At 33.4% G+C, this 13,555-nt stretch overlaps 1 protein-coding gene across 4 annotated transcripts in view; it reads right to left on the bottom strand.

Annotated features, from left to right (window-relative positions):
- Positions 1-12,514, bottom strand: part of Uba4 (Ubiquitin-like activating enzyme 4) — a 32,783-nt gene extending 20,269 nt beyond the window's left edge. For 3 of the 4 annotated variants that reach the window (XR_013013998.1, XM_076455581.1, XM_076455580.1), the window contains exons 1-6: positions 12,367-12,514; positions 11,868-12,024; positions 11,108-11,200; positions 10,051-10,171; positions 7,245-7,319; positions 4,875-4,992 (exon numbers count right to left, since the gene is read on the bottom strand). Coding sequence is in view for 3 of the 4 variants with exons in the window: in XM_076455581.1 (XP_076311696.1) it covers positions 4,875-4,992; positions 7,245-7,319; positions 10,051-10,171; positions 11,108-11,200; positions 11,868-12,024; positions 12,367-12,471 (669 nt within the window). In the remaining variant the exon portion in view is untranslated. The remainder of the gene's footprint in view (positions 1-4,874; positions 4,993-7,244; positions 7,320-10,050; positions 10,172-11,107; positions 11,201-11,867; positions 12,025-12,366) is intronic. The other variant, XM_076455582.1, reaches the window with a different exon arrangement.
- Positions 12,515-13,555: the final 1,041 nt, after the last annotated feature.

Here is a 13,555-nt window from a genome sequence, read left to right as displayed (position 1 = left end):
GACCAGCCCCAACAAGATAGGTGAGGTTCCACAACTCATAGCTGGAACTAAGGGATCTTGAATCCTATTTTCCACATTGATGGCACTTGGACTACAGTGTTGTATACAGATATACTTTTAATTGAATTCCATCATGTAGTCACAGAGTGATGCATTTCAAACCATCAAAATTACAACAAGAAAGTCAGAAACACTGAACAAACTTTCTCCTCCATCTGACAAAGAAAGAAAGGGGATACTTTAGGCCCAGAATAAAGGGATTGTGTACAACTTACTTAACAAAAAGAACAGAATTTGTTTGGTCTGGAATTATGAACATCTCTCTCCACCAAGTAAGCAAGGACTCATGGTAGGCCCAGTCCACATTCACAATTTTGAGAAGATAGTGAATTTCCTTCCATGAACATTATACTAAACTGATATTTATCAAAAGAAAGGCCATGCTCACCTTAAACTGACAGCCAAGCATCAAATCTAAACCGGTTCTATGAGTAGGCTTCAGTGTAGGCTGGTAATGTTCCTTCTGACATCTGGGAGAAACCATCAAGAGACCGAGGTAGAGCACTGCCAACTTCACCCTCTTCTCCAAGAGAGGAGCAAAAATCTCTGCCCACAATCACAATGACTGGAAAGTGGGTGTATTAAGGACTCCCTAGCTATGGTAGTAGAAGATGGAGGGAACTTCACACTGGTAAGTACAGAGGAATAGTGCTCTAAAAACAATGCAATAGGTAAATCAAGTTCCCTAAATTTTTAAAAGCAAATCAATCTTGATTTATTCAGTTTCATAATCAGCAGTCTAGAATAAGCAATATGGATCTACTTGTAAAGACCCCAATGAATAGAGAGTCAATTTCTAGCACTTCAAAAGGAGTTAGTGAGAGCCATTTTACACCTCAGGGCATTGATATAGTATAACAAATAAGCTCAGCCCAATCAATCATAGAAGTGAGAAATAGCTGGCAAATGAATTGGTGAGAATGACATATCCACTTCCCTGGCTGCCAGAGTCTTAGGAATGTGTACATGTACTAGAAATAACTCCAACCTATGACATGCTAGCAACAACAAAAACATACATTTCAAGGGAAAGGTGATAAATGGTACATGAGAATAAAGGCTTGAATGAATGTTGTGACAAAACATGTAATACTACCTTAATATCCTAGTTGGGAAATGAAAATGGTCATTTGAGAAAAAGGAATCTAAATGATTGGAGAAGATCAGATAGCACTGGGGATTCAATGACTTTGTGATGTTTAGAATATCAAAAAGAAGTTGATAAAGCTGCCTTATAAAGTAAAAGCAGACAAAGCTAGACCTCTACCAAAATGCCAGGTCATAAAATGAAGTATGGTGGACACATTTGAGTGAAAGGAGTTCAATATCCTTGTGAGACACCACTGGTGATAAGGGCGTCATTTCTGTTGATTAATGGCCATTGTCAGTTTACAGACAGACTAAGACAAATACAAGGCAGGTTTGGAAGTTAAACCCCAATGCTGTTCAGAGGACCACGTAACATCCATACATGAAATCTGAGCTTGGGAATGTCTGGATGTAGAATATTGGATCAGAGTTGCCTGAACAGAGATGGCCAAAAAGGAAATGGCAGAAGGGAATACTCTTGAAGATACTGTACAAAAAACCATGATTGAGCCAACCAATCTGGGGCTACCAACAGTACTCAACAAAGGGTGGATTGAACTCTGAATAACAGAAAAATTGGAAGACATAGAGCTGCAATCCCATCCAACTTTTACTGAATGCATCTATTGCTAAAGCCTGAGGATGAGAAACTAGAGACAAAAACACCTATATCTGAGTATCCCAAACTGAGAGCAAATCCACTAAGAACAATCAAAATGAAGCATCCATTTAGTTAAGCCAAGATGATCTGCTATTAAATTCACTACTCCTGGAACACAGCAGATCAGGAGGTTAATATGATGGGAGTGAGCCCAGTATAGAATATCCCAAGTTAAAAATAAAGGTCCCAAGAATGCAGACCTCCTTTATGGGAAATGTAAGAGAGTGCTGTAGGAATGTTAGAACATGTGAGTGTGTTTTCATTTAGCAAGGCCACCTCATGCTATCTGCTGAGTCCACTAAAGGGAACTGAACTCCTGATTTTAGCATTGTAAATCCATAGACTTACTGCTGTACTAGCAGGGACAGTTAGAATGAATAATGATGATTTTCTCCTTCAATAGATCAAAGGTTTGAACCATTGCTTGTTGAACAGCAAGAAGTTCTAAAATATTGATGTGGAAAGAAGATTCATCTTCCATTCATTGACCCTGGCATTCCCAACCACTGATATATGCATCCTGTTATTGACGTGAGGCACCTGTGAAGAGAAGACTTTTAGGACAAGGGGGCAGTATAGGAATACCAATGATAGTATTGTTCCAACTACCACTTGACATTTAAGATTTTGCTCCTGATGAACAAGATTAAATGATCCAAAGCATTGCAGTTCACAATTAACTGCTTGTGCAACAACCAATGAAGGGAACACGTGCTCATCATAAAGAAATTGGAGATTTGAGAGATGCCAACATCCCCAAATGAAAGAGAACCATTCTCGCACTAGAAGGAAGAGACATAAGTAAAAGACTGGCTGCTTATTCCCCAGCTTGGAGCCAAATGGGAGTTGGCTAAGCTTGGCTTAAAAAAAAATGTTGAAAAAAGACATCCAGATGAACAATATATTGAGTCTTCAACAAGAAAGTCAGCCTTGGATAATTCTGAAAGAAGAATCTGGGTGTGTTGTTCCATCAACTGACAAGATGGTGCCAAAAGTAATTAGTTGTTAATATAGTGTCTGCACAGGCCCAAAACATAAAGGTGATAAGAAAAACCTCAAATGATTCTGCATGAGACTTATGGCACAGGCACTAGGTTACATGACAGAGCCTTGAACTTCAGAATCTGAATCTTGTGCATGAAACATAGATATTGGGAAGATAACTTTGCAATGCGAATGTGGAGATATACATCAGCAATACTGAACTTGGTTATCCACAGACCAAGTAAAAAATGCCACCACAAGTTGGGAAAGGAATCCATCGTGAACCTGGGAGAACCCAAGAATTGGTTGAAACAAGAAAAATTGATGGTCAATCACCAATCTCCTGTCTTCTTAGAAACAGGAATAAAATCCCAGAAGAACAGGATGGACTCTCTCTACAGCCCCATGACCAATCCAATAACTCTTTGATAGCCTTGGAACAATGATCCACAATGCAGATCTGCTTGGGGTGGAAATATCACTGGTTGAAAGGATAATGGAGGTGGAGAAGTGAATTGAATGACCAACTCCAATGCTTGTACCTGAAGTATCCATGTATGTATTCTAAGACCCAATAACTTGACAATAAGCTAACATCATTAGCACCTATATGCACTACAAAGACTGCATCACTTCTAGCATTCTTTATCATTTCACTTGCTCTGTCAGTTATATTCTCTCCTCTTGCTCCTAGATAGCAAAAGCTAATTCTTTTCTCTCTATTTACCCTACAGACTATCCTATTCCTGAATCATAATAAAGAATGTGCTATAAGAATAACTTTATGTTTTTAATTCCAATCCCTGTCTCTTTTGTTATTCTTCTCTCCTCACAAGCTAAAGGCAGTAATATGTTACTTAATAGTACCTACTCATTATAATTATGTTCACTACTACCACTAGCCCTATTACTACTGTTTTTAACTTCTTGAAAGTCATTATCAGCCACTGTATCCTTCATATGTGAAAGCATAAGCTCCTCTTTAAATCTTCCTACTAGTTCACATACTTAACCATTTTCTTTATCCATAACCCCTACCCTTAAACTGTCATTGAACAATATGTTAAACACAACTGTGTTTAAAATGTATCTCATTTGCAAGCTAAATAGCTTCTAAACTGTAAAACAAGAATATATGGAAATCAAATACTTTTTAGTGCAGTACCAGTAAGACTGTATAAACACTGCATATATCCCTTTATGAGTTTAAAATCATAGCTACCATTTTGCTGAATTGTACTGAATTAAAAACAACTGTGACCTGATTTTTTTGAAGTTATATAAATTCTTCTTTCTACGAGCTGATATGGATTATTACCCACTATAAGTAAAACGGTATCATTTCTTGTTAAAGTTATTTCCACATAATGTCAGTACAAGTCATTACTGTAATAATGAGGTTCTCAACCTGTGGTCTTGAGACTTTAGAAATCAAGAAGTATACTACAGGGATAAAAAATGGTAAAGAATGAGCTTTCACTTAATAAATAAAAATAAGAAACTGTTATATTTAAGTAAAAATAATTTAAGATACTTTATGTTTCATTAACTTATTATTAAAGATACTGTTAACAGTAAGGATATCCAACTGATAGAACAATGCATTCTAATCACTATAAAAACATTTGAATAACATATTTAAATAGCTATGGTCATTACTGATCTATGTAAGTAGCCTGCATTGTTCAGAAGTTAATATTAATTACATATTTATGTCATTGTCACTTTTATAGAAAACAGGATCAGTTTATATAGAGAGACCTATATGAGATGCCTTAAGATTGTTGTTGGTTAATAAACAAGGTCCATGAGAAATAAATGGTAAAAACCATTCCTTCAATAAGTTTGAGTTCCTACAACATTATTTTTTATTTGCAAAATGGTAACTTAAAAAATGGTTTGGTACAAAAACCTTAAGGATATATCTTAGTGACTTTAGTACATAATTACATAATTGTAAAAGTAAATATTACAGGAAACTGTGTTTTTGCAATCTATACACAATTCTCAAAATATTTTAACCTGAGAAACCTTAAGTGTATCTGTTTGGAAACAATGACCATTAAAGTTAGAGACTTACCTGTCCTTCAAAACGCAAGGCACTTCCAGAAATTAGGGGTTTCTTCAACAAAACACAGGCATCATTTAATAAATAACGAGATGCAACATTGTCAGTGGCATCAATTATAATATCGTATCAACAATGATTAAGAAGAAAACTGTTAAAATAGTGAAAAAAAAAAATTAGACTAATTTACGTTTATATGTGGAAAAAAAATTAGAAAATAAAAAAAGATCCACCATAGCATGGAAGGTATAAAATACAGATACAGTCAAATGCTTTTCATTTTTGAAAGATGTATAACATACAACTTATGGGAGAATCAACAACTTTGAAAGTCAATAATCATTTGAGGATATTTGTTGTTCCTGCCTCTTTTATCATGACACAAACTTCTCCTACTTAAACTCTTCCAAGTATCTCTAGTTAACATATTACTTTTGTTTACCACTGAATTCATTTGGAAGAAGTTATGCAAAACTGCTGGTTTAAGCCAATTATAATATACTTTTTATTACCTAATTTGAACTTGTGTCTTATGCAATAATTTTCAGCATTTAAGGATAAAGAAACTGTGAATGTTAAGAACTAAATGACAGCCACACAAGTTGAACTATTCTGCAGTAGAACCTCATACACATTTACAACAGATGAATCTTCATATGATATGACAGTTTATAACAGATAAACAGATATAGCTCAAAACTAAATAAACATAAAAGGGGTATCTATAAACTTGTTGCATTTTCTTTCATTAAAAACAACTGAAAATACACTTGCATCTAATCTTGCCCAATTAGATAAATTAGTATACTTTTAGTCCTATTCTTAAAGTAAGAGTGCCCAGTTTTACCTACTTATTGTTGTCTTTAACTCAACTGCATAATACCATGGAAAGTTTTCTTGAAATTGGATTTTCATAGTATTTTGCTTCAATTTATAAGGTTTCCACACTTTTTATGTTTACTGTCGTCATGCATATGCTTTGCAAAATTATTTTTATAGCCTCAACAAATTATGAAGATTGTAATAATTTGGTGTTGGGGTGTATTTATTGGATTTGTGACACTACATCTTTAGATGATACCTACTTTAGGCTATAATCAAACTTTTCAAGTAACTGCCAGACATGTCCACAATGGAACTGGTTAAATCCTGCTGTTTATCAATAGACTGAAGCTAAACTATCAAATTATAGCTATTAGAACAACAGATGATAATACCACCAATGCCCTGACACTATTTTAACAGTAATCTGCTTTGTATAGAACTTTCTAAGTGAACTAAATTGTATATAACTTGATGGCATATATTATGATATTCAGTAATAGTACATTGTTGCAACCTTAACCAAATGATTTCTGGAAGACCAATGAGTGAATAGACAAAATGTCCTCAAGCTTTCTAACTATGTAAAGAGCTGTTACAAATTTATCCAAGCTAGTCATTAACCTTCCCATGGGAATAAAGCTTGTACTAACACAGAAACTGACAATTTTTCCATTCAGAAAACAAGGGAATACAATATTTCATTTAATAGATGAAAACTTTGGCTTTCTGTTGGTTATAGATACTATATAATTAAATGCAAGAGTGAACAATTAACAAACTCCTGAAAGACAGGAGTAACAGTTAGGTGTGAAAAGAAGGATCTGATTTTCTATTTCATTGCTCTGTTATGAGTTGTTTGAGCAATACAATTTTATAGTGAGCAAGTTACATTGAATTTTGTATTTAGTGGAGACGTAGTAAATAAAAGAGAATGGATTATTAGAGAAATTATATTACATTTCTCACACTAAGGGGAATTCAGGATTTTGTTAAATATTGCCTTATAAAATTAAGGATTTGAACCTTATAAACCATTAACATATGGATTATTAGCTATAATTTTAAGCTAAACTAATTGGTGTAACATCAACAAAAAGTAGCTAAAAAAGTTTGAAAGTAACTCACTCAAATCTTATAACACGTGCTGCAGTGGATACCTATAACAGTAGGGTTAAATATATTCTGTAGAGAGAAAAAGCCACAGATGTTGGTGAAACATTTACTGGAAAATTAAATTAACAATTGTGCTATATACTATGAAGAAAAAGCAGAATTTATACAGTCAAATCCAACTAATGTGCTCTTACTGTCAATTACACCAACAACTATAATCTCCAATGACAGTTGTACTAACTACTGTCACCTTTCACTGAAGACAAAATTATCTAACTAATGAGCATAAAAAAACGTGTAATAACTTAGGCCATGTTATTTGTCTACAGATAACATTATGTTCTCAGCATGAAAATTATTTAATAACAACAGATTTACTTCTGGATTAATACTTGTGTTGGGAAAGCAAATTTTTATAAATCTATTGTTGAAACTAAAGGATACTGGGAGATTACCTCTTCTACATTATGGCTTTTCAGCAAAACTTGATGAGAAACACATTTTACTGATGAGTTTAAGCTGGAAAAAAAAAAAGAGTTCAAACACAAAAAGAAATTATAGAAATGAATTACATAATGCAGAGAAACAAATTAACAAATTTTTAACAACTGAATAGTTCTTCTCACACAACAAAATAAAGATGACATACCAAATGCAAATCTAATGTCATAAAAGTAACATTCTCCTGTAATGAATATGTACGGGGTGTCCCTTAAGTGTAGACCCATAGGTAAAATAGACATTATATTCTTGAAGTTCAACAAACCCATTTCTAATGACAGTTGTTCACATTTCAGAAAAAAAATATTGATAGCACGATATGCCAAAATTTCACATGTGTATGGCTGTTAATGGCACGAAATTTGAATAATAAATAAACTAAAAAGACATTGTGTATTTTTCCATTTAGGTTCAGACCTGTGGGATACTCCGTATTTCCAATAGACACTCACCTACGTACACAGAATTGCCATATTTCTCTAGCAACTACATGAGAGACTTACATGTCATTAGCCTTGATCTAACTTTCACCTAACTTCACATTTAATGTGATTAGTACTGGTGCATGATGTAATCATGCAACAATAGCTTTCTACTAATAATAAAAGAGCAACACAATCTACATGTGCAGTAACTCTTCTTAAGAACTTGCACTCAAGAAAACTTCATCCTCAGATGAAGCAAGAAAAAACAAAGGTGCACAAGAAGTGGGGAGGTCTAATATGAATGTGTGAAGAAATGAATATCTATGGGAAATGCATTTTCAGTATATGAACAGTAAAGAGTCCATATGCCCTAAGGCATATAATAGTTCAGAGACATCCCACACACAGACAGATAGAAATATCAGAATTCAGTTGGAGATTCAGTCAGGGGGTAGAAAGTACAGGTGTGTTTGTGAAAAAAAGTCTTGAAAGGTTTTACAAGCCACCCCAGCCTTCCACAGAATAATTCAAGTGTGAAAGGAGTTATCCTAAGAAGTGGCAAAAAGAAGCCAATAATCCATGTCATATAGAAAGTCCAGTCCCAAGTAGAGAACAAGGTGAACAAATGCCCTCATAAATCAAAGAAGGAATGAAGCAACAAACAAAACCAAAATGATTAGTACATAGTTGGAAGACTCAATTCCTGAGGAAAAAAGCATCTAAAAGACATGATGACAAGAAAACGCATGTCCAGAACATTAACTGTGGTCACAAACAGCCCATGCAGAAAGAAAACAATGGGGAAAAGGGATACTCCTCACATGCAACCAAGGAATGATATGAACTTTGTAGAAAGAAAATAGTTAAATAACAGAACACTAGAACCCAGTCCCCTTGAGAACACAAAAAAGAATAGAACCAGGTGTTGGAGTAAATATCTCTCAATGGCATTTTTAGCTAAGCCATTTGACACCACATCTTTAAGACACTGAAGAAAAAGAGGAAAAAAGGGAGGATAAATAAAGATGGAAAGAAAAAAGGGGGAAATGGAGATAATGCCATGGGTGAGAACAAGAATAACTAATCTTATGGATGAAAGTGAAGGCCAAAGGTTAGCAAAGAGAGATGAGTGGGTGCCAGAGGAATAAAAAATGACAGAGTAATTGTTAACAATGAGCAGCTAGTTGAACATCAAAAAATAGGAGGGAAGAATGAAGGATGAAAAGTAAGGATGGGAATGTGAGGGAACTTGAGGCTATTAACAGAGCATTAAAGATGATAGAAAATGAGGACTGATACTGTAGCCACAGCAGTATGTATTTTCAGTCAGTCAGAAACATCAAACACCTCTGGGCAAAGAAATAGAGCCTGATTAAGATTACTGATAACAATGTATGAAGATATACACTTGCTTGGAGAGCAATAAATCCCAACAGCAAAGAAATACAAATAGAAAAAAAAAAAAGGGTCAATATAATGAAAAGTAGAGAATAAATCTTTATAGAATATATTACCATGGAGTACCATGAGTTGTGTCAGTCAGAAAGTAAATTAGCAAAAGGCAACATAAGAGGATGGTAAGAAAGACAAAAGCAATAAAGACTGGCATTCTAAAGAAAAACAGAAGAGGTTCTTTTCCCAAACAGGGAAAAATATATTTTAAAGAGTAGAAATTGGGGAATAGAAATAATGAATATCCATAAGTCAGGATAAAACAATCAAGTAAATTAGAAGGATGATGCATATTACCATGAGGGTGCAATTTATTAAGAAACAAGACTGCAGGGACTCAAAAGTCAGGTGAAATGAGAAAAAAAGAAAAGAACACATTTGTAAATAAAGTCAACATAAAAAACAGAAGAGTGAGCACAGCCCTTCATAAACAAAGCAATACCTAGAGTAAACCTTGACATGGGAAATAGCAGGTCAAATCACCATCAACCTGATTATGTTGAAACTTGGGATAATCAAAGTTGGCTCAAGATTTTAAAATCCACAAGAGTTGAGATACACATCTTGTTGATGAATGGTGTTAAATAATATGTTTTTAATCATACATCTTGAACATTTAATGAATAAAATGTTACTACTTCATTATGATAAGGACAAAAATTACTGTCAGAATATGACTTTAACATCAAATTTATTAATTAATGTGGAAACATTTTCTGCAAGTGATGACTGTTAAAATACACAAAGAACAGCAAAGTTTGCCCATGCACATTATACATATGCCTAACACTTAAAACAACACAAAAATTATGGATAAACAGTACATGCTAGACAACAATAAAAAGTCAACAGCACTGATAAAACTATTATACCTTGAAACAGCAAGAACAATGGAAAGCGTTTTTGGCATCCCAACTCCATCTTCTTTATGAAGAATCTGTCTGTGAAGATTACTCACTTCTACAGAATCATAGTCAACAACCCCAATAGTTCCTTCAAGGATGAAAAAAATTAACTTTTAAGATTGTAACTATTAACAAAAGTTTCATATCACATATGGTGTAAATTTTTCCCAAATTTCACCAAATTTTTAAACCATGTTAGTAGATGTTTGAGTGTTATATTATAATATATATAGACAAATGCAAACACAAAGCTAATTTTTGATCATTCAGCAGTCCACATTCAAAATTTAGTTCATGAAAATAAACTTCATATATAAATTGCCCAAATGTTAAAAACATAAAATTCTTTGCCATCCTGCTGAGAATCTTTTCAAGGTAAGTGTTACTTCTGTGTTTTTAAACAATTTAAACATTATATTTTGGCTTTGCTCTGTCCACTATGGGTATTGAAACCTGGTTTCTAGTGGTATAAGTCCACAGACATACCACTGTGCCATTGGGAGGTGCTACAACCAATTTCCATAATATTTATATATTCTATCTCTGACACAAATTTTTGGGGCACTATGCACACCATGTAGATCTTTTGTTTATGAAATTCAATATTTTGATTTCTACTTAAATTTTTTTCCAATCAGAAATTAAACAATATCTATAAGTTAGCAAAATCAAGTATAAAACTAACTTAATAAAATACTTCACTTCTTCTAATAGCAAAGAAACATTAAATCATTCAAGTCACTACTCATCAAACAAAGAGAAGTATGGCTATTAGACATTAATTTTATGCATATCTCGTGTCAAAAATTTAAGACGTCCCAAAAATTCTCATGATTGTGCTTTTTTTTGAAACATGGGATAAAAAAAATTGTTTATTTAATTAAACATGCCCAATGCAAGGAGAAATATTTAACACTTTTTCAAAAGTAATGAATAAAAAATTGCATAACATAAAAATATACAAATTAAAATATATTTAAGAATAAGAAATATAATATGAAAATAGCAGAAAACAAATACTTGCCTACTCCAGCTGCAGCTAAATAGATAGCTGCTGGACATCCAAGGCCACCAGCTCCCACAATTAAAACTGATGCATTTTTCAACTTTTGTTGACCTAAAACATTTTTTTAATATACAAATACTGAAAAGATTATTATGACCAGTTTATGTAATATGGACACTAAAACAGCACTGTTTAATTCAAGTTAAAAATGCCCAATCTCATCTCTTTCTTTTTAGAACTTACACAAAATTGATTATTTGTTAATAAACATACAGAAGAATTACATTACACCTACTCATCCCCATCACCCATCTTAACTATAAAAAAACCTAAGAATTTTATTCATAAAAGATGTATACATTTCTTTTCAATATTAAAAAAAGGAAGTTGTTTATGTGAAATAGAGGAAAGACTATTATTATTTGCAACATATCACAATATTTCTAAAAGAGAACATCAGGCATAATAACAATGAAACACTCTCTCAAGATACTACATTCTAGACACTAAACTCTAGCACCACAAAGAATTAAATACACTTAGAAAATTCTTCAACAGTTGTTAGAACAAATCAGAGATAAAAAAAGTAAAGAGCAGAGGAAATGTACTATACAATATAAATATGCTACAGATATGTGTAATTATAATTATTATTCATTATTAAATCTACTTAATTCAGGCTTCTGTTAATCTGATTGTCCTTGGCTCAATTATATGTTTTTGCAATCTATAACTATTCACAAACATGGTACTAGGCTATAAATAAAAGAAAAACTACCTTCTACACCAAAATCTGGCAGAATGAGCTGTCGGCTATACCTAGCAACCTCTTCTTTTAACAGTTGAGAACATGAGTTTTTTGGAGATTCCAATGTTCCAACAGTTTTAATGCTTTGGTTATAATTACTCATTTGATGAAGCTCAGATTCAGGTACCTAAAAATACAATGGTATAATGTAATTTAATGCTACATAGCAGGCGATGCACATGAATTTTCTTCTAAGAATTTAACAGGTTATTGCTTCAGCGTTATTACCAGCTACCACTATCACACTTTCAGAATACAACATCTTATACGAGTTAAAATAAGTTACTGCGCTATTAGTAGTAATGATAATTATTATTATATTAATATCATCAGCAGTTCATTCACTCAGCACAGTCACGACTGACTCTCAGGCAGGTTTCGTCACTAATTTATACTTGTTCAGTGCGTAATGCAATAGATTAATATAGCATTACTGCTTGTAATAGTAACAGATATTTCTGATACAAACATATTTTTTGAGCAGTGTCTTCAGTCTCATGATTTCGCTGTCTTTTTCTTCAAGTAATTGTTTTAAATCCGGCATTTTAATATCACATTCTTCTTCAAGACCCATCTAGCTTAAAAATTACAAAATTAGGAGGAATTAGTGACATCTCTTGTCATACTCGACTAACGAAACTGCATCTTTATTAATTTATTAAAATAATACAAATTCAGTATCTTAATTACTATTAAGCAGCGGTATGCTTTTTGTGATTCTGATGAAAATAAAATTAGAATATGATTTAAGAATTCAGATAAACAAAGTATATTATGCATTAGTGCAGAAATTAGGAAAATTTAATGAAGAGCAACCCACATAACAAAATGAAGTTTAGAGGTTGTTTGAATGGTTTGTTTGCTTTTTGAATTTCGCACAAAGCTACTTGAGGACTATCTGTGCTAGCTGTCCCTCATTTAGTAGTGTAAGACTAGAAGGAAGGCACCGCCAACTTTTGGGCTACTCTTTTACCAACGAATAGTGGGATTGGCCGTCATATTATAACGCACACATGGCTGAAAGGGCGAGCATGTTTTTTGTGACGGGAATGCGAACCCGCGACCCTTAGATTAAGAGTCGCACGCCTTAACACGCTTGGCCATGCCGGGCCCTGCTTGAATGGAAAGTAAAAGAAATTTTATTACAAATATACGACGTTTCGCCCAGTTAATTATGAAAAACATAGTAATTTCCGTAATTTTTACTGTGCAGTTAGTAAAATAAAACACCTAAGTTGTTTTGGTGACTAAACTACTGAACATCTTGCCATCTTAACTTTTCAAAACTTACTTGTCATTACCAGCCACACCAACTAAAGAATCAATTTCACCACCGCATCGTGCATCTACACAGATAATTTGTTCAGGTGTGATTTTATCTCCTATGATTCTTCACAGACAGCCATGGAAGTTAAGGTTCACTTTACGTGTCTTTTTTTTTTTCTGGATTGGAGTGATATTTGATGATGCTCTCTTCATTTTTTTATAGGTCAAGTCAGGATCAGAGAGACATATCAAGAAACATAGATTGTCAGATTATTGATGCGTTCAGTGTACTTTTCTTAATGGACTAAGTGTCCACAGAACAAGACAAGGACTGTTCCGGTCAAATTTGATTGGTTGTTGCATTACTGGACTATACCAAAGTCACGTTTAAT

Source organism: Tachypleus tridentatus, chromosome 9 (assembly GCF_004210375.1).
Source record: "Tachypleus tridentatus isolate NWPU-2018 chromosome 9, ASM421037v1, whole genome shotgun sequence".
Taxonomy (NCBI): domain Eukaryota; kingdom Metazoa; phylum Arthropoda; class Merostomata; order Xiphosura; family Limulidae; genus Tachypleus; species Tachypleus tridentatus.
The sequence above is the reverse complement of the archived record's forward strand: the minus strand, read 5'-3'. Positions and strand labels throughout refer to the sequence as shown.